This window comes from Mustela nigripes, chromosome 9 (genome assembly GCF_022355385.1).
Source record: "Mustela nigripes isolate SB6536 chromosome 9, MUSNIG.SB6536, whole genome shotgun sequence".
In the NCBI taxonomy this organism is placed as follows: domain Eukaryota; kingdom Metazoa; phylum Chordata; class Mammalia; order Carnivora; family Mustelidae; genus Mustela; species Mustela nigripes.
In genome coordinates, this window is record NC_081565.1 from 49583875 (window position 1) to 49605511 (window position 21637).

Consider the following 21637-nt stretch of genomic DNA (forward strand, 5'->3'; position numbering starts at 1 on the left):
AATGAACAAAGGACCTGACAACTCACAAATGAATGCAAATGACTAATAAATATTAAAAATCAGAATTCTTAAAAATCACAAAGAAAAATTTAAAGTGATATAATTTTCATACTGTATTTTACACTGTTGTATAGTCATCAGTTAAAATGGCAACTCTAAAAACTCTTGGTCATACCTACTATTGATAAAATTTTAGGGAAGTGAGAATTCTCAAATAGTGCTGTGCTCATATAAAGAAGTAGAACTTTTTTGGAGGACCATTTGAAAACGGCACAAACTAAAAGATACAAAACTTTTGACACAATAATTCCACTTCTAGAAATTTATCCTAAGAGAGATATACACAAAAATTTTAGGAATAAGAATACTCATCTCATCTATATTTTTATACTAGCAAAAGATTGCAAAGAATCCAAAGTTCAACATGAGAGAGTTGGTTGAATTTATGATACCTCCCACCAATGCAGCCACCGGAATAAAATATGGAATAATCAGGGTGCCTGGGTGGCTTAGTGGGTTAAAGCCTCTGCCTTTGGCTCAGGTCATGATCTCAGGGTCCTGGGATAGAGTCCCGCCTCAGGCTCTTTGCTCAGCGGGGAGCCTGCTTCCCATCTCTCTCCCTCTCTGCTTGCCTCTCTGCCTACTTATGATCTGTCTGTCAAATAAATAAATAAAATCTTAAAAAAAAGCCATATATCAGATCTAACTCTTCTCCATTACAACTTAAGCCTTGAGATTCCCAGTAGGTGATTCTACTCCAAAAATGACTATTTTAGTTGACAGACATTCTGGCATTGATTTCACTTTAAGCCACTGCCGAAACTTTCAAGAAGGAATGTTGATTGAGCGACACATGCGTAGGCCCATGTGGGTCTCACTTTCCATGACTGTAAATGAAGACTTGGGACCAATGAGTCCTGTGTTGCTCTCATACACTTTGCTGTATGACACAGACATGGAAAATTGCCAGTGGAGGCTTGGCTATGCAGAGTGGACCCAGCCTACCTAGTTCCATTGTCCTAGGCAAGATGGGTACTAATTTTCTTTATCCTTATTTAACAGCTGTCCTTTCAGCTGGGAGGCCTGAGCTGTGCCAACTACTGTGGAGGGCAAGGCCCATGTCCCCCCTTTAGTGGTCTTGGTCCAGGTCTCCAGGCTCCAATTTTACAATAACAGCATCTCAGGCCTCCCCACACACCTACACCTTTTTGCAGCCTTCTGTTCAATTTTTTTTGGGGGGGTCACTAAGACTCAAAATTAATATTTCTCACAGTATCATTTATAGGGCATTAGCATTTATATTATATAAAAATAACTTTTATTGGTGTTTTTATTATGAGAGCAATACAACTCCATTGTAGAACAATTAAAAATATGAGCAAAAAGAAAATGAAAATTATCTGTAATTGCCTAGGTCATATAAAACCAGTACCAATATCGTTTTCCTAGTCGTTAATATGCACATTATATGCATCTTTTGTCTAAAACAAAATCATACTCCATATACTGCTCACAACTTTTTTCATTAACTGGTACATAACAGTTATATTTCTGTATCTCTAAATATTCTTCCACAGATTTTTAAAAAAAGATTTTATTTATTTATTTGACAGAGAGAGATCACAAGTAGGCAGATGGGCAGGCAGAGAGAGAGAGATGAGTAAGCAGGCTCCCAGCTGAGCAGAGAACCCAATGTGGGCCTTGATCCCAGGACCCTGGGATCATGACTTGAGCCGAAGACAGAGGCTTTAATCCACTGAGCCACCCAGGTGCCCCAGCTCTGATATATGGCTTTAAAAAAAAACCCGATTTTCCTTCTTTCCTTCTTCCCATGAAAACATAAGAATCAAGGTCCATGACTTATTATCCCTGTGCCACAGAACCACAAGGTCTCTGAATTTGTTGCAGCCAACGTATCTATCTCATCGATGGGAGAAATACATACACAGGAATGTCACTGTTTACTGGCAACAACAGGGTTGGCAAATGGCTTTCATCCTATCTGTCAACTGCCACCAATCTAAGGCAGTGCCTGGGCTGAATGAAAAAGAATGACATGACTGATTGAAGATGTGTTGGTTGTGGAAAGGGCAATTAACAGTATCTTTGCCACATACCCATCTTGACCAAGAACATTTGTTACGTTCAAAACAGGGTTTCTTCCTTAAATTGCTCCTGCTATTGATTACTCTTGCAGAATACCAGATTCTTTCAAATATTACTTTCAGTACATCATTCTCCTACTTAAAAACCCTCTAAATATCTGTACCACATAGTCAATCTATTTCCTTAGTCTAATCATCAAGGTCCTCCACATTTTGACAGTTTCCCATTCTAAGCCTGCAGCAACCCTACACAGACTTGCCTCTCTGATCTAAGTTTGTACCCAGAACAGGCACTCTGGTCTCAAAGGGCCACCAGGAGGAGCCAGGGATGGGAGCCAGTGCAAATAAGAGGAACTAGACTAACAGATCAGGATGAGTCGATAGCTGGGGAGGCTCAAGGTAGAGAAGGTGTATTAGAATTCTTGGGGACAAGCTCTGGCTGTCCTTTAAATGGTCTAGTTTCTATCCCGGTTAAGCTGCCCATCATCACTTTCAAAGTAGTGGTATTTTATAGCTCTTTCTTTACTGATACCGGATGTACATTCTACACCTTATTATTGCAGCATAATAGTATCTTCTTCACCCTCAATGCCTGTTTCCTTTCCTTGCCTCTTTGAATCCCACCCATCCTTCTGTGCTCAGATCCAAAGCATCAGCTAGACCCTGGTCTATTTCAAATGACGAACTTCCCGGAGTCTTGATACTTGACATCATTTCTTAATTCATCTCTGCAATTCCATGTAGATCCTTCCGACTTCTCCAGTGCTGGCGTGGCATCAACAGTCCCTGCTAGAGTTGCCCCAGAAGTTGTATTCAGGGACTTTATGGTAACTGACTTGCTGTCCCATTCAAATGGAACAGTCTGGATGTGGACTAGGGTATTACAGTGTCTTTCAATGGTTATATTTAAATACCAGTCTAAGGTAACAAACCACTATGAACTAGTGATGGAACGCAGCAGCATAAAGCACAATAAATTCTTATTGCTCATGGCTACAATGAGACAAAATATCATTCCAGAATAAAGAAGAAAGAAAGTAAAACTATCATGGAAAAATATGAGCAGGTTCATATTTCCAGCATGCTGAATGGCATCTGAGTGACCCAAGAGTTATTGAACTTGAAACGAAACAATTGCTGCACCCTCTGCTAATGACTGGGCTATGATGAATAGTTGTGACAATTTCTCACAGTGATGAGTCTAAGATTAAAAAAAGGTTTACAATGCTCACATTTAATTTGGAATACATTTACCATTTATAAGCCAAAAGAAAGCAGTAAGAAACATCCATGAATTCTGATTAATACGATGTGGAAAAACTCAATGCCAAGCTTGTATAAGTTATGAGAAACAGAATAGGGCTACTTGTCATTATATGTGTCTTATTTTTAGGATCAGATCAGAAACAGAAATTATAAGCTTTTTCCACATGCTCATATACTATGAGCAGTCTTTGTTATTTAGATCATAATGAAAACTGAAGGTAATCTTTCTGTTAGTAATCCTATACCATTCCCTGTGGCCATGTTGATAAGGCATACTTATCAGTATGACTAGGCAGACTTTGGTCTCCTACTCCTTGTTAGGTGATAGGGAGGAGAGAAGAGGAACTTTCCACATTGAGCCAAAGGAATAATTTTAGTTACCATTACCAACATTTGGGGCCTCAAAGAGCTAGCATGAGGATTTCCCCCATTTTGTAGACCTGTCCCAAAGGGTTTGAAGGCATATAACTCTTCTCTTCCACTTTGACCCTCTCCAGAAGTCAAGGCAGGAGTACAGAGGTTCCCGTGGCATCTCCATGATTCTCGAGTGGAGGGCCCAGGACATCGATGGTCCCCTGTACCTCCTCTCCTACCAGAGAGCACCAACCACATGGGCAATAACTTGGTGAAGGTTCCCATTGACAGATGCCAGGGAAGCTTTACTCAGCAAAGTTATTTAAGCACTTGCTGGAGGAGTCCACCTGGGTTGGTTGCAGGCCCTATCTATATAGAAGGCTAACCTAAATAGAATCATCTAGATTTTTCTTCTTGAAAGCTGATTAAAACTCTAGTTGACAAGCTCTAGGACAAGGTCATGGGCACATACATGGGTGTATTGTTGGCAAGGGAATGGAGATATATGAGCCATTTTTTCTGCTCTGCTCTTTACTTACTGTTCAGTGAGTCAATCTGACTGAGAGGATCTGGACTGTGGCATCAGCCCAAGACGATTCAGAAAGGAGCCATGTTGGAATCTAGACAAGCTTTAGAGTCCAGACTAAGATCTGCACTCACCTCACATGGAAAGTCAGCCAAGTTTCCACTGGTGAGTCTGGATTCTGTAGGCAATTTAGTGATTTCCTGTTGGCCACCCCCTCCTGCTGCCTCCATCCCACCTGCAAGCAGTCACCCATGCATAAATCCTGTCCAGCCCTGGATTTCAGCCCAACGTTCCAGAGATTTGGACTCACCAACAAGAGCAGAATTCCCAGGATCCAGGACCAGCTGTGCTCCCAGAGGAGATGTCAGCACTGAAGGAAGGTTCGGTCCAGTGGCTGAAAGCAAGGCCCTGAGGTCTTCTAACTGCGTTGGGACTTGGGGAGGATCTGTGGGAAGGCAAATGGGGGAGTCAGGCAGGTTAAAGCATGGAGGCTATATTAAGGAGGGAAGGAAAGATGGGCATGCACGTAAGGCAGGCATTATGGCTGCCTTTCAGCATCATTTTTTTCCCTCACAGAGAAGGTGTGTCTATCAATATTTGATGCCCAAAACAATAAGGTCAGTATTAAGAATCAGGCATGTTGATTTTAGGAGTTCCTTACTGAATACCACTTTATACCACAGTGCCACTGGATCTCTATAAATGTGTAGGCAAATTAAACCATATTATAAAAATACTCTTAAAAAGCTAACACTTCTTCAGCATTTATTATATGCCAAGTCTTGTGTTAGTTTTCACTCCTTCCTTCACTTAACTCTTATTGCTGTAGAGTGCTCTGTTATTGTCGCCCCAGATATGGATACATCACAACAGGAATTTTTTATTTGAGTGAGAGAGTGCGCACATGCATATGCAAGGTTGGGGGAGGGACAGCCGCAGAGGGAGGGAGAGAATCTTAAGCAGATCCTACGTCCAGCATGGAGCCTGACACAGAGCTCAATCTCAAGAGCCTGAGGTCATGACCTGAGCTGAAATCAAGTCAGATACTTAGCTGACTTTACCATCCAGGTGCCCTAGGAATTCCTTATTTAAAAGAAGTCTATGAGTGACACTTTCCATGAAGAAAAAGGTTTCTTCTCTCTGTCTACTTGTGACCTTTCTCTCTGTCAAATAAATAAATAAATAAATCTTTAAAAAAAAAAAAAGAAAAAGGTTTCTTTATGAAGTTGATAAAATGAATTTGCTTTGTGGTCTGGATTTTTATGCCCAGGTAGGACCAGATAAGCAGGACAGGGATGATTTGTTCTTCAAAATCTTAGAAAAAGTTAGGAGTGAAGTCATCAGAGATCTAGTTAACTGGAGCCCAAAGTGACAAAAATGGGAATTATAGTGGCTTATCATTTCCGCTGGACGAATAAAGAGGCAAGGACCTAACGAAGCTTCTGGTGGTAAGAGGACTCAAGATTCTCTGAGACAAGAAGCAGAATCCCATTTCCCTGCTTCCTACATCTCCCAAGGTGGACTCCCATTTTTTTTCTGTAGAGCTCTTGTTGGAGTCTGAAGAGGAGCAGGAGTATTTCTCTTGTAACTGATGGTCATATTTCATCAGTGTCCTGTGAGAGCCTATTATGGGCCTGTCACTTTGTCAGTTATTTATTAAGGGGGTGGCAAGTAAGTCACGATGGCTTCAGAGTCTGCTTCAGAAATATGCCTTCTGTCTACTCTGCCTTGACTGCAAAAGACCACTGCATACAGAAAACAATGAAGAGCTTCAAATTTTAATATATATTTATGTATATTTAATATATATAAATTATTTAAATATTACATTATATATGTGTTATATATAATTTTTAAATATTCCTCATATGGTATAAGTGAAAACATAATGTTTGGGTTCGGGAATGCTCCATTTGAGCTGGGGCTCTGTCATTCCCTAACTTGGGCAAGTCACTTAATTCCCTTGAGCCTTAGTTTCCTTGTTTATAAAATGGGGAGGAAACTCATCATTTCCTAGATCTCTTTCTACTCTGAAATACCATGATTTTAGGACCTGATGGTAGCAGTTTACTCCAACCAAGACTCTTCTTCCCATCTTTTGAAACTTAAATAATTAACTTTTACAATTTAAATTTCAGTTTGTCACTATACAGTGCCTCCCTGGTTTCAGGAACAGAAGCCAGTGATGCTTCACCTCCACACAAGACCCAGTGGTCATCCCAACAAGTGCCTTCCTTAATGCCCATCACTCATTTTTTAAATATTCCCTTGGGAATATCGAAATTGAATACTGAATATTCCCTCAAGAATATTAAACTCAAGGGGTACTTAGGTAGTGCAGTCATTTCCATGTTGGCTCTTGGTTTTCATTCAGGTCGAGGTCTTGGGGTTGTGGGATCCAGCCCCATGTTGGCCTCCCTGTTCAGTGGGGAGTCTACTTGAGTTTCTCTCCCTCCCTCTAGCCTTCTGGCTTGCATTTTCTCTCCCTCTCTCTAATATATATGTAAATCTTAAAAAAAAAAAAAAAGAATATTAAACTCAAGAAACCCTTGCTGATTTCCTAAAAGCCAAGAAGGGACGTTATGTCCCATCTCAAAACCATTAGCTATTCTTGGGCCAAATGTAAGCCCCTCCTAATGCCCGTAGAGATTTTATCATATTGTTCTTCTTTGGTGCATGTCCATTTGATCTTCCAAGGGAAACCATAACTTCTCCAAGGGCAGAGGTCACCTCTTAAATTTATCCCAATGCTCGAGATGGAACTTAGAGGCAATACATCATGAATATTCATCCAATGGCCACAGGAATAAATAAGTGGAAAGTCTCATTACATATCCATTCTCCATGCTATGGGTCAGGTCACAGGGCTTGGTGTGAAAGCTCAGTTTTATGCATGAAGCCCCTTGTTTAATAATTAAACCAAATTTTTGGCTGATTAAAATAGAAAAAAGAGACATTACTTCTATGTCCACAAAGCACGTATACAACTAAAAATACTTGGATTAATAAACCAAGGTTTCTGATCAGGAAAAGCCCTCAACTTAAGAGTGTAAACAGTGATTTTTTTTTTCCTCATCATGTTTGATTAAAATGGGAAGACGTCCTCCTTGTCCAGCTCTGTGTTCACAGTCATGACAGTTTTCAGTCACAATCCTGCCAGAGCTCGCAAGCAGAACGTGCACCCTTCATTGGCAAAGCCATGGTCGCAACCATGCAGCCATGATTTCCTGTCTGTCAGTGCAGATGACAAGCCAGGCTTATTTGGGAGGAAAAGCCCGCAGGAAGCCCCGTAACTCAGTGTGGGGCAACATTGTCTGGGCCCTGGACTCCAGACTCGCATGAAAACCGACACAGAACAGATGACATCCTTCACCAAGGGGTTTTCTGTGGCTTTCTAAGATGACTAGTGGTTTATGCAGCCACTGGTGAGATGAAAACCCTCCAGGGCCCCTCTGAAACCTGAGTGGGCAGGGGCTAGAGACCCTAGGCTTTCGTCTATCAGCAATTGGGGCTATGGAAATACAATATAAAGGTTAATTATTTTTCCCCAAGGAGGTCTATAATGTATGAATGTGTGTGTATGTATGGAGTGTGAGTCTTTGTATTTCTCACAGTTCCTTCTTTTTTCCCTTAGAATGAGAGCTTTCTCTTAGTGAGAAAACTAGCACGAGGGCTCTAATTATCGGTTTAAAAAAAAAGTGGTAAGATGAAAACAAGCCTTTTTACTGCATCCCACCAAGTTCCAGATTCTGGGGAAGATAACCTGAGGGTCCCTCGTCCACAGGATAAAAGTAACCCAGTTATTGCTCCCAACATGGCTGAGTACAGCACTGGGCAACAGGAATATTAGATAGTGCCCCAGGGGCCGTTCGTTCTTTCTCTCTCTTTTTTTTTTTTTTTTTTTAAAGATTTTATTTATTTGACAGACAGATCACAAGCAGGCAGAGAGGCAGGCAGAGAGAGAGGAGTAAGCAGGCTCCTTGCTGAGCAGAGAGCCTGATGCAGGGCTCAATCCCAGGACCCCAGGATCATGACCTGAGCCGAAGGCAGAGGCTTTAACCCACTGAGCCACCCAGGTGCCCCAGGGGCCGTTATTTCTAATACCTATGTTATGTGAAGAATTGTGTTCTTATGGGTTTTTATACTTGGAGGTACTGTAGTCTGGATACCCGTGTCCCTTCAAATTCATAGGTGAAGTACTAACCCCCAAGGTCTTAGTATTAGGTATTAGGGCCTTTAGGAGGTGAAGCAGAGCCCTCAAGATGGCCATTAGTGCCCTTATACATGAGACCACGGAGGGCTGGCTTGTCGCTTCTGCCATGGACGGATACAGCAAGAAGCCAGTGGTCTGTAACCCAGAGAAGGGGGTTCAGCAGAACCCGACTGCGCTGACCTCCTGATCCTGGACTTCAGCCTCTAGAGGACACAATGTCTTCTAGACATATGTCTTACGTAAGACATAAACTTCTGTTGTTATGAGCTATCCAGTTCGTGGTGTTTTGTTTTAGCAGCCTGAACGGACTGGGCGGGGGTATCTGTGTGGACTTGAGGTGGGCTGGACTATGAACTTTCTGAAATTCTATGAAAAATGTTATCTGTGTGAATTTTTCTGGAGGGGGTCATCAATAGTTTTCATTCGATGCTCAAAGAAGTCCTTAACGCAGAAGAAATTAACAATAACTTCTTTACTTCTTCGGCATTGGTAGCCACCTTCCTATACATGGACAGTCCCCGTCGTGCATCCACATCAAGGCCAGCATCTAAGGCTTAGTAGGGCTAAGTGAGTCGCCCAAGATCACAAAGGGTCATACACAGTGAATAAGCAGTAGAACCAGTGTTCAAAATGATGTCTGCCTGGCCCCTGGGTCTGTGTTCTTTTTACTGGAAGGCCCTAAGGAGGGAGGAGGGGAAGGCATATTGCTTTTATGTAGGTAGTTGCATCAGGGATAAAGGGAGGGTGAGGGTGGGCTGGACGGTCAGCCTCGGGGTGTTTACCTAGGATCAGCAGCTGCGTGTTCTCGGTCAGCTCTCCATGGACATTGGCTGCCCTGCAGGAGTAAAGACCCTGATCCGAGGGGGACACGTCTGTGAGTAGCAAGGAGCCCTCGTGCCCATGGGGAGGGGAGCCCAGTTTGCTTTTGTTCCTGAACCAAGTGACTTCAGCTTCGGGCACACCTAAAAAGAAAAAAAAATAAATAAATAAACGCATCAGCGGAACACACTCAGGTGACCCTGGAGGCAGTTACCACTGCTTGGCAGACCCTCCCAGGAAGCATCTGCCTGGGCGTCTTCTACCAACCTCTGGCCAAACCAAATAATGCCTGTGACCTCTCCATGGTCTCGAGAGCTTTGGTCTTTTAAAGCTCACACTGATGAGGCAGGAAGAAAGAGGCCAGTTAACAGAACAGCCAAGTGGGCAGCTGGTAAAGGGCACTTGCCAAGATGAAGGAAAGTACCCAAACTCTGTGCAGAAACCAGGGATGGACATAAGTCCCAAATTTATATGGCGGTGAAGATGAATGATTGACAAGCACATCAAACAGACATTGAGTGAGAAGAGCTGGACAGAAAAGAGTACATATTGGATGATCACTTTTCTGTAAGTGACAGACAAAACCCAGTAACATCAACACAGGCTGTTAGCACTCGGGCTGGTGGCTTTAGTGAGAAGGAGGGGCAAACGGGTGTGGAGACTAACTGGGGACAAAGGGCATGGTCGCTGGTTATTCTCTGGTTCCTGACCCGAGAGCTGGTTTGGTGGGACCTTTGTGATATGTCCCCTTTTCTGTACAGATACTACACTTCAATAAAAAGTTAAAATCTATAAAATCTCAGTATTTTGTCTAGTATGAACGAGACCAATGAAAGCTGCTGGAACCTGACCAGAACTGACACTATACATGGAAAACACGCTTGTAGTTTTTGGAGCCTATGTATTTTCTTAGAATAAGAGAACGCAGAGCTGTGGCCATAGCACCCCAGAGAAAGAGACAAAAGAAAGAGACAAAAACAAAGTACTCTGCTCTTTCATCAGTCCAAGTTTAACGTCTGTGAGAGAGCTGGGGAGAGTGCGAATGAGTTAGGATGGAGTACCTGTCTTAGGAAGTTGGGCTCTGTCCTCTAGGGGCATCATTGACTGAATGTGTTTCTCTGCAAATTCATAAGATGAAGTCCTCTCCCTTCCAATGTGATAGTATTTGGAGGTGGGGCCTTTGGAGGTAATTAGGTTTAGGTGACGTCATGGGGTTGGGGTTGTCATGATGGGATTAGTGCCCTTATGAGAAGAGACTGGAGGGGTGCCTGGGTGGCTCAGTAGGTTAAAGCCTCTGCCTTCGGCTCGGGTTATGATTCCAGCGTCCTGGGATCAAGCCCTGTATCAGGCTCTCTGCTCAGCCGGGAGCCTGCTTCCCTTCCTCTCTCTCGGCCTACCTCTCTGCCTACTTGTGATCTCTGCCTGTCAAATAAATAAATAAAATCTTGAAAAAAAAAAAAAAAAAGAAGAGACTGGAGAGCTAGCCCTCTCTCTACCATGTCAAGACATGGTCAGATGTTGGTCTGCAATCCAGAAAAGAGCTCTCAACAGACCCGCAGGAGCTGGCACCTTGATCTTGGACTTCTCCGCCTCCAGGACTAGGTGAAATACATTTTGGACATTTAAGCCACCTTGTCTATGGACATTTTGTAATAGCAGCCCAAGGTGGCAGCTTTAATTCTTCAGGACCTTTCCCTGTGGTTGCCGTGCTGGCAAGCAGGCCCCGGCCCAGGACGAGCCTTCTGAGACAGTCTGTGTGGGAGGCTCCGCAGGACGCTGAGCTTGGAGTGAACCCAGAGGCAGAAAATCTGGGGCATCAATTCACAGGTCTCTGGGGAGCAGAAGGCTCCATTCCTCTCACCCTCGGCCTGCTGGCTCCACTCGAGTTTACTCACAGCTCTTGAGTGTGTATCTAGGGTAAGTCAATAATATCAAATCCTGGTCAATGGGGGTCAAAGTCAGGAAGGGTCAAAGGGCTTAACCTTTAGTTCTGAGCTTCTCTGAGTTGGGGCTACATGCTGCATTTGGGGCAAAGACAGTGTTGCCTTTAATAGGCAGCCTACTGGTGAGGACACAGACATCTTCAAGGGACGGCCTGTGTATCTGTTACTTGTCCTTGAATCTGCTGAACAGAATTTGTCAGCGGCCTACTCTGTACCCCTGGCTCAGTAGCAGCCCCAAATATGGGCCCCTGGGGACTTCCTGCTCCTGAGCTCCCAGTAGGAGGAAGTAGGGTAGAGGCAGGAAGGTGGTCTCACACTCCCTCACTGATGATGAACGGCCTTGTGTGAAGTCACGGGTATCCTGGCTGCTCTGCTGCCTCAGCTGGGCCTGGAGCAGGGGCCCAAGATGCTGGTTAAAGTATCTGGCTAGTCTGCAGGGCCTTCCTCCCTATTACAAGGAATAGAGGAGGGATTCTCTGGTTTTCTCTTTTACTCCGATTAACAATAATTTGATGAGAAATACCATGGATCACCAAACTCGCTGGAAGGAGGAGGGCTGCTGAAATGGGATGAAGACTCAGAGACTGCATGCCTGTCACATCGGGGAGAGGCGGGTCCCATGACGCCCAACGCTCAACTGCACAAGGACCAGGGTGGCCCAGCCCCTGAATACACCTGGACAGATGGGGCAGGTAAGAGGCAGAAAAGCTGAGTTTTCATTGCAGCACCACTAGGGAGAGCAAGAGCATTATGATGCCTAGTCATGCGAGCTTGGGCTCTGGACCCCGAGCTTAGTTTTTAGGTTAAAAGGAAAAAAATCCACAGCATTCAGGAGAAAGCCTCCGAAAGGTAAGCTGAAGAAAGCATTCCCTGCCATTTCTCTCCTGAAAGCACAAGGAGAACTGAGGTCCTACAGATCACTTTCTGCAAGTATTTCCCTTGTTGGCACGTTCTTTTGAAGAGTGCTATGGGCAGCAAGCACACAGTCCCTGCTAGGACCTAAGAATGTTCTAGAGCCAGGCAGCTGGACTAAATGGGCCCTTGGTTCCACAAAATGAAGGGAAGCGGGAACACTCCCTCCACCACTGAACTGATGGGACAGTGTGTGTGTCTCCAGCACCAACATTCTTGAGGATCTCGGCAACATGGACCATCCCGCAGCAAGACTTGCTGCTGCTCCCAGTGCCTCCTTCTCTGGAAGGGCCCATGCTCCTGCAGGACAGCCAGAGGCAGAGACATGCAGGAGAAGAGAGGAAATTGGGCAGGGAGAGGTGAGAAACAAGAGGCAGAGGGAGAGAACCCAGGCCCCGAGAGAGACCTGGAGCTATTTCTCACTTCCCCAGGAAGTGGGTCCGAGCATCTTTAATTCCCTAAATCACTCTGCCTCCTGCACCTCCATGAAATCGGGGTGTTTGCCAGTGTGCAACAGGGTGCTTACCACAATGACTGAATTCTCTAGGTGAGGAGAAGGCGGCTCATGGGAGAAATGCAAACGTTCAGGATAGCTAAGGGTGGAAGGAGGTTACCTCCAGTCTCTGTAGAGCTAAAACTACAGAAGTGATGCCCATGCCGAAGGGAGAGAAATTATGTAGTACGCATTCTTTGATATATTTATTAGCAAATCTCTGTCAGGCTCACTCCAGTATGGCCTGCATCAAGAATTTGCTGATGGTCGAGTTGTGTCTGGTGTCCCATGTTGGGGGCTTCCTGCATAGGACTGGGGGCCTCGGCAGAAGATGACACTGAGATACTTCAGAATCTTTTCAGTCTCTTTCACAACTGGCTCTGACATCTTACAAACAGAAGAAGGGAAGAGGAGGCCCCAGAGAGTTCTTTTTTTCCCCTCAAGAGATGATAATGAGCCTTTAGAGTATGTCACCAGCCCTTGTTTAAGCCAGAGTCCCTTGAAAAGGTACCAGAGACACATGCCCAATACCGACATTCGGAATAGCTGAACATAGGGAGGGCACAATGGTCAGGGACTGTGCAAGATATCCTGAGCATGTGAGAGGAGAAAGAACACTTGGTGAACATTTGCTATAAGCCAAGATATTTTATAAAGATAATCACATTTGTCAAAGAGATGAAACAAAAATCTGCCTGAAGTGATGTTAGTTTGGATCCCTGACTGATGACGCGGGGTCAGAGCCTCTGTCTCTCCCTACTCCTCCCCCCATAGCCAGTCAGTGACCGACCAATGGCCGGGCAGAGATTCACACTCAGTCATTTGATGTCACAGATCCCAGCCTACCATGTTGACCATACCGCACGCCCTGTACCTGACTACCTCTTCAGAGAACATCAGAAATGCTACACTATTGTTTCTGAACTGTCAAATCCTTGTTTCTACTCTGAGAATGAACCTTTTTGCTGTAGCTATAACACCAAGATTATTGTGAAGAGGGGTTTCTAGAACCCATGTGTGCTTTGTCAGCGCTCTTCTTGTCCAGAAGCTGGTTAGGTTGTGGGAGATTTTTTCCCCCTCCTAGGCTGTTGTGATGTGACCACACCTTATACCAGAAGAAATGTCTAAAAAATGACAGAAAAGATGCTCCACCACAGAACGCAGTCCTGTGCTATGGTGTTGACAAGTTACTTGGATAAGCTCCAAGCTCTAGCCTCCCAGCTACGACTGGTCTAAAACAGGGGAGGGAAAAAACGCTGCTTTGCCTTTTTCCCTTTGCTGGCCTATCTTATCAGCAACACAATGCTCTCCCTGTTGCTTGAAAGAATTAAGTGAGTCTAGTCACAATGGGTTAGATGATTATGAGGATTAGAAACTTTCGTCTCCACAGAGTCTCCAGGGAGGGTGATACTAGAGTATTCTTTTTTTAATCCGGAAAGGATATTTTTGCTGACCAGACCCCTTGTTGTATTTGGAAGGCTGCTGGCACCACACACCACACAAGCCTGTCAGCATCCTGAGCTGCCTGACAGGACGCGTTCCAGCGGCTTCTTCCATGGCGTGATGCGAGAAAAGGAGAGGTTGCAGTAACTAAAATATTAGCTGTGGCAGTTATTCTGAAGAACCATGGAAGTCTGGAGAGGAGGTGTCTAGCATGTCACCTTTCTCCATACGGATTGAGGCAGACATTGATAGGGGTTCACAAAACCCGTTTCCTTCTTTTTCTTGGGTGCCCATCCTGGCCCCACTGCTCAATATCCCTTATGGTGGGGAGAGGGACGGTGACGAGAGGGACCGTGAGAAGTGGTAACAGATGCTTCTTCCAGGTGTGGCCCTTCAAAGCCTTCCCAACCATCCTCCATGCTTTGTTCTTCCCCTCTTCTGGTTGACAGGTTAGAGATAATCCGGGAGGAGACCCTGGGGGGCATGTGTTTAAAATAATAGAGCCACAAGCATTCTGTGACCCTGACTATGTGGGGCAGTCAGCTCTTTGAACTCCTGGGTAAACAACAATAAACTTCTATTTTGTTTGCTCCATGATATATTTGGGTGTCTACTTATTAGCATAGTCTAGCCTACCCGAATAAATATACTGCCTGCCGCTGATTCCTCAACTATTTATTTCTGCATCACCAGTCCTAAGAATTTTATCTCTTAAGTCTCTTGAAATCTTCTTTTGTTCTTAGGACAAAATCCCAAATTATACCATAATTTATAAAGCATGTAAGAGCTAGCCCCTGTCTGCTCTTGCCCCCACCTCCAGAAATAGGTCATGCTACTTTCTTCTCTGTTGTCTGTACTACAGTCACCACAGCCATATTCTACTCCTTTAGAGACAGCCTGCTCTTTCTACCTCAGGCCCTTTTCACATGCTGGTCCCAGTGGCTGAAACACTCCCTTCTCCCCCAGATTTTTATCTCCTACAAGGTCTTCTCAACTCTTCTCAAGCAGAGGAAAAAGTGTGGGAGTGATAAACTGGATTGGATGACTTTTCAGAAAGAATGCTCACCATACTCACCGCTTAATACTTGTTATGTTTAAGGGTTGGGAGCAGTTTGTGAGGTGCATCTTACAAGTTGAAAGTATGTTTGTACAAGAAGTTATTTCATGAGAAACTGCTAACAACTCAAATATAGGAGGACATGAGTTATACTACATAAATTATGTAATATTCTTAATATGGAGGGGAAAATAGCCATTAAAATTACCCCATAAGAGAGCCATTGAGGCAATTGTATTAGTAAAGTAAAAGTCACTCCTACTGCTCTTAACCTTTATAACACTCAGTATTTTGACTGGAGATGTAGCTCAAGGATGATGTCTTTGTCCAGCAAATTCACAGACCAACTGTGTAATCAAAAGCAGGCTCTTGCCCACCACTTTGAATACATACCTTATTTAACAGAAGACACAATGACAAAGATACACAGATTTATTTTAGTCAACCATGATTAACACAAATGATTCTCTGCATAAAAAGAAAACTCAAGCCTGTCATGGCCAGGCCAGGCAAGAAGTAGGCACAACAACCTGAGCTCTCACAATGAAGTCCCCAAGAGTGAGTCTCTGCGTGGGGTCAGGGACACAGGGCACCAAGTGGTGAGACAGAATTGGCCAAAGCTGGTTTTAGTGTCCCTGGTTCCCCACGGTACGTATTTCCTCACCTGGATTCTGGTTCTCCCCGTCCCCTTTAAGCACCCACTTCCTTGTTGCATGTCCCCTTGCTCCCCATTCTCTTACTCTTCCCCATTTTGTCTCTCAAGAAGAGACCCAGCACAGTTGGCTATATCTCTGGTCAGTGTTGTGTCTCTGAGGCACGTGTTTATGGTGGTCGGGCACGGGGTGCCGGTTGGGGCCAGAAGGCCCCTCCTGCACCACCAGGCCCTGCCTGAAGGCCAGTTCCTTAATGGGAAGCCCTTGTGAGAGGGTTTGTCTGACTCCTTCTCTGGGAGGGCCGGGCCTGACGGGATATGACTGAGGAAGGTCTCACTGATGAGGCTGGACACGCAGGCCAAGGGAAGCTTTATAAAGAGAAGCTAATTTCTGATGACAGAGATAGATTTATAGTTCTGATTTCCTGGAGCTACCAGAATATTTCAGAGGAAACCAGACTGGCTGTTCTTTGGAAACAACATGCTTTAGATTAAGATCTTCCTCCTACTTATTCTGAACTGGGTTATGTGTCCTATAAATCACAGGCGGAGGCAAAACCTCCAAGGATGGGGTGGAGAAATCGGATCAAAGAAAGCCCCAGAGAAAGGATGCCACTGCCGCTCCACTGTGCTCGCTGAGTATGCCTGGGGAAGCCACCTTTGGGTGTGCCACACGTGGGGGTGTCTGATGAGGATGGCGATGAGGGGCCTGGAGCTGGACCCTGGCACAGGAGCTGTTCATTTCTTTGTACTGTGAGAGTGAAGACCCTTAGGATAGACGCCACCCACTAGTGGTCCAGAGGAAGGGAGAATCAACAGCCGGGCCTTGGCTCTGTGCTGATGTTTTTGGCTTCTTAACGGCAGGTAATACCTTTATAAAGAACATACTACCACCCCCTATTGTCTATGCCTCTTCCGCTGCCCTCTGACTTTCTGGTCCCCGTAGGCCTCTGAGTTTGCAAGGCCAAGTGGAGGGCAGTTCCTATTGATCACAACTCCCAAGAGCACTGGCGGTTTTCCATCATGACTCCTACCCACTTTGGATGAGAGCAAGCTCCAGATTCCTGCTGGTCTTACCTCTGCCACCTTTCTGGTGTTCCTCCACTCTTTACCTATCCATCACCACTGCCCTGAGCCTGGGCCCCCATTACCTCTTCCCTAAACTACCAAGACAGCTTTTGTTCTTATGATTTAACTTTTTAATCATCCCTACACTCAACATGGGGCTTAAACTCACAACCTTGAGATCAAGTGTCACTTGCTCTACCCACTGAGCCAGGCAGGCACCCCAACTACTGTGACAGTTTCTTAACTGGCCTCTCTGTCCCAATATTTCCTATCTTCAGTCCATTCTATGCACTGCTGTTGGCTTACTCTTCTGCAAGTCTGGCTCTTTAATGCCACTCTCTGTCTGCCTTTTCCTGAATTCCTTGGCCAAGCCTTTAAGGTCTTCCATGGTGCAATTGCAAGCCACCTTACTACAACTTAAGCCCCTCCACACTGTTTCTCTATTCTGGGTTCCAGCCAGACCAAAACACACACTGTTCCCTTATAGTCTTGGGCTTTCCTACTTCCATGAATTTTTCACATTCGTTTGTCCGCTTGGAACACTCTTTGCTTCCATCTTGGCACATGTAGTGTTTAAGGCTGAAATAAGAAACCACCTCCATCCCACCCAGAATTCATCTTTCCTCCTCCAAACTTTTGTAGCATTGTCCATTTTCAGGGTGACTGAGGTTCCTGCCTTAGCTTTCCTACTAGACCTGAGTCCCTGAATGTAGAATTTGTATTTATCTTTGTATCCTCCAACTTAGTACTGAGCTCCATTAATATTTGAACAGATGAATTAATACATGAATGCATTTCTCACCTGCAACTTGGCAGTTAATTGTCACATTCACTCCTTGCACTGTTTTGATGGTGCTTCCCACGTCAACTGTGATGGCAGCCTCCTCGGTGTTGATCACAGTCCCTCGTGATGTCTTCACTAGTGGTTTTCCTGAAGGTGGGAAGGAATGTGAGATTTTACTAGATGGTGACTGTGGGCTCAGGGCGTTCCCTTGAAACACGGGGGTGACCCACAATGAACAACTTGTATACCCAGGCTTTTCCCACTGATCATGTTTTCCTTTGAAAAAAATTGTAACTGCACGATATAGAAACCATCCATCCATCCGCTCATCTACCACAGAATTTCAGGAAAAGAACATGGAATGAAGAATCTGAGGATGGAGCATAGTATCTAACAAGCTGTGATGATTTATGCATTTTATCATTAAATTTACAAATGATATTATAGCTCTTATTTTTAAGGGCTTATTATTATTATTTTTAAAGATTTTAAGTAATCTCTTCACCCAACATGGAACTCAAACTTAGAAACCCGACATCAAGAGTCACATGCTTTACTGACTGAGCCAGCCAGTCACCTCAGCTTTTTTTTTAATTAAATTTTTTACTTGGAGATAACTACAAATTCACATGTAGTTGTCAGAAATCACACAGATCAATCCCGTGTGTGCTCTACCTAGATTCCCCCAATGGCAACATCTTACAAAACTATAGTATCATAATTAGGACACTGAATTTGATAAAGTTAAGACACAGAATGTACATACAGGAGCCCACATGCTGTCCCCAATCCTGCTTCATCCTTTGACAACCATTAATTTCCTCTGCATTTCTATAATTTTGTCATTTCAAGAACATTATAAAAACAGTAATCTTTAAACTTTGTTTTCCACTCAATAATTTTGAGATTTTTTGGGGTCTATCATGGTACTATGGTTGTATGTATCAATAGTTTGTCCCTTTTTATTGCTGAGTAGTATTCCATGGCATGGATTTATCACAGTTTCTTTAGCCATTCATTTGTTGAAGGACATCTGGGTTGTTTCCAGATTGCATCTATTCAAATAAAGCTGATACAAACATTTCTGTACAAGCTTTGTGAGAACATAAGTCTTCATTCATCATAAATGCCCAGGAGTGCCACTGCTAGATCATATGGTAGTTACAGGTTTAATTTTTCAAGAAACTGAATCGTTTTCTAGAGTGGCTGTATCATTTTATGGAATGTAAAATCAGAATATATGAGTGATCCAGTTTCTCTCCAGCCTTGCCAGCCTTTAGTGTTGTCAGTGGTTTTAATTTTAGCCATTCTGATAGGTGTGTAGTAATACCTGATTGTGGTTTGAGTTCCCATTTCCCTAATGGCTACTGCTGTTGGATATTTTTTCATGTGCTTATTTGTCATCTTTGTATCCTCTTTGGTGAAATGTCTCTTCATGTCCTTTGAACACTTTCTAACTGGGTTATTTTTTTCTTTTGAGTTTTGAGAGTTCTTTCTATTCTAGATATTAGTCTTCTGTTAGACATGTGGCTTGCAAGGATTTTCTCCCACTTTTGTAGGCTTTTTTTTTTTCATCTTTTTAAACATGATCTTTCACAGAATATAAATTTTCTTAACTCTAATGAAGTCTCATTTATTGAGTTTTCCTTTCATGGATCATGCTTTCGATATTAAGTCAAAACTTTATTACACCTAGATCCTGAAGATTTTTCCTATACTTCTTTGGTAAAATTTCATAGTTTCATATTTTACATTGAAGTCTGAGATACATTTTCAGTTAATTTTTGTATAGGTGTGAGACTTCCATCAAACTTCACATTTTTTGGCCTATGGATGTACCCCATCATTTGGTGAATAAGCTCTTGTTCTTCCATTGAATTGCTTTTGTACCTTTGTCAAAATAGGTTGGGCATATTTCTGTGCACCTGTTTCTGGGTTCTCTCTTCTGTTCTACTGTTCTGTGCATCTATCATTTACCAGTACCACATAGTCTTAATTACTATAAGCATATAATTAATCTTACAGCTGAGTAGGTTGATACTTTCCACTTTATTCTTCTTTACTATTCTAGTTTCTTTGCTTTTCTATATATGTTTACAATAATCTTATCTATAACCACAAAATCTTGCTGAGATTTTGATAGGACTTAAACCATTATATCAATTTGGGGAGAACTGATGTTTTTAACTGTGCTGAATCTTCCAATCCATGAACAGTGTAGGTCTATTTAGATCTCCCTTAATTTCTTTCAGCAGAGTTTTATGATTTTTCAGCATATAAATTCTATACACATTTTGTTAGAATTATACCTAATTATTTGGATTTTTTGAGGGATGATAAATTATATTTTATATTTTTAATTTCAGTGTCCATTGATAATATATAGATATACAGTTGGATTTTGCATATATCATGACCTTGTTAAACTTACATGCTAGTTTTAGGACATTTTGTGAGCAGACTTTTTGGTATTTTCTAAGTAGGTGATCATTTTATCTGCAAATAGTTTTCTTTCTTCCTTTCTGATCTGTATGCCTTTCATTTCCTTTTCTTGCATTATTTCACTGGATAGAACTTCCAGCACTGAGTAAGAGTGCTGAAACTGAGTAAGAATGCGGAATAAGAGTGGTGAAAGTGGGTTTGAGGTATGATGAGTGATTTTCAATTGAAACCTGGACATTTTCATATTACGTTATGCAAATCTGGATCTTATTTAAGCCTACTGTTTTAGCTGGCTTTCTCTGCAACCACTAAGGTGGGGGGGGGCAGGGAGGGGTTGCCTTGTTACTCTGCGGTGGAAGTGGAGGTCCAGATTCTCAACCTGACCTCCTCTGTCACTCAGCAGGGGTGGGACTTCTGGCTCCCACTTGGTCTCCACTGATCCCACCACATGGGAGGGTCTCACTGCTGCTGGGTGGTGGGGGAAGGTTCTGACTCTCCAAGAGGCCATCTGTCATACCACCCCAGAGAAAAGGGTAAGGAGGGTGCCGCACAATGAGGATGGAATTCCAGGTTCCCCAGGTTCCCCATGTCTTTTCCACATTCCACCCTGTGGAGATGAAATCAGTCTTCTCTGACACCACATCTGTGGGGGTACTGAAGAACGTTCATTTCAGTCTGATGAGGTGAAATTGAGGTTCCCCATGCAACTTCTGCTGGTGTCGGGGAGGATGGGCCACCGTATATTGTTTTGAAGTAGAGTTTCCCAAAGGTTTTCTCTCTTGGTAGGCGACCCCTTTCCTGGTCCTTTGGCTAGAGAGAACAGTCTTTAGTTAAGCATTGTGTGTGAGTGTATGTGCGTGTGTGCCTTCCTATTGTTTTTCCTGACGGCTGGCTTCTTCAGCTCCAAGCCTGGAAGTTAGGAAGCAAAAAGAAAACTGATGAAGTAACAATAGTGTTTCTCACTTCCCAGGGTCTCTAGCTGGTCTGCTTTTTGCTCTCCACTTTTTAGTCTTCTTCACTTTGTTTCATGTATCATCTCCGTGGATTTTAGTTGTATTTAGCAAGAATAGGGAAAAGTGCCTCTATGCCATTTTGCCAGAAGTCAAGTGCTGGGTACATTACATTTTAATAGGCCTTTATCAGCTGGGGAGAAAGTTCACCGCTTTAGGTACCTGACCATAAAATACAATGAAAAGAATCATTTGTTGAGCACTTTGGGGGAAAAAAGGTCCATGTGAAATCATTTTTATATACCCTACGCTTAATTCTTTGCAAGCCAAATGGATTTAGTTTTGTTTTAACCATTTTATAGGCAGGACACTCTATGATGGTATTCACCCTTCTGTGCCTTCATTAACTGTGAAGAAAAGCATAATTTAATTCAATCCTTTAACCCATTTTTTATGCTTTTTACTTCTTGTTTTCTCCTTCACCTATTTCTCATTATTCCTGCTTGCCCTGTTACAGACTCCTAGAACAAGCTGTCCCTCCTTCCTTTCCTCTCCCCCCTTTTAAGGGCTCTATGTTATTATGCTCATTAAAGCTATGTTCAAAGGCAGA

The 21637-nt window shown here is 43.4% G+C and overlaps 1 protein-coding gene across 1 annotated transcript in view; it reads right to left on the reverse strand.

Annotated features, from left to right (window-relative positions):
- The window catches only part of ADAMTSL1 (ADAMTS like 1), a 381590-nt gene that overhangs the window by 61059 nt on the left and 298894 nt on the right, over positions 1-21637 (reverse strand). The window contains exons 21-23 of the mRNA XM_059411591.1: positions 17654-17782; positions 9247-9426; positions 4562-4696 (exon numbers count right to left, since the gene is read on the reverse strand). Coding sequence (XP_059267574.1) covers positions 4562-4696; positions 9247-9426; positions 17654-17782 — 444 coding nt within the window. The remainder of the gene's footprint in view (positions 1-4561; positions 4697-9246; positions 9427-17653; positions 17783-21637) is intronic.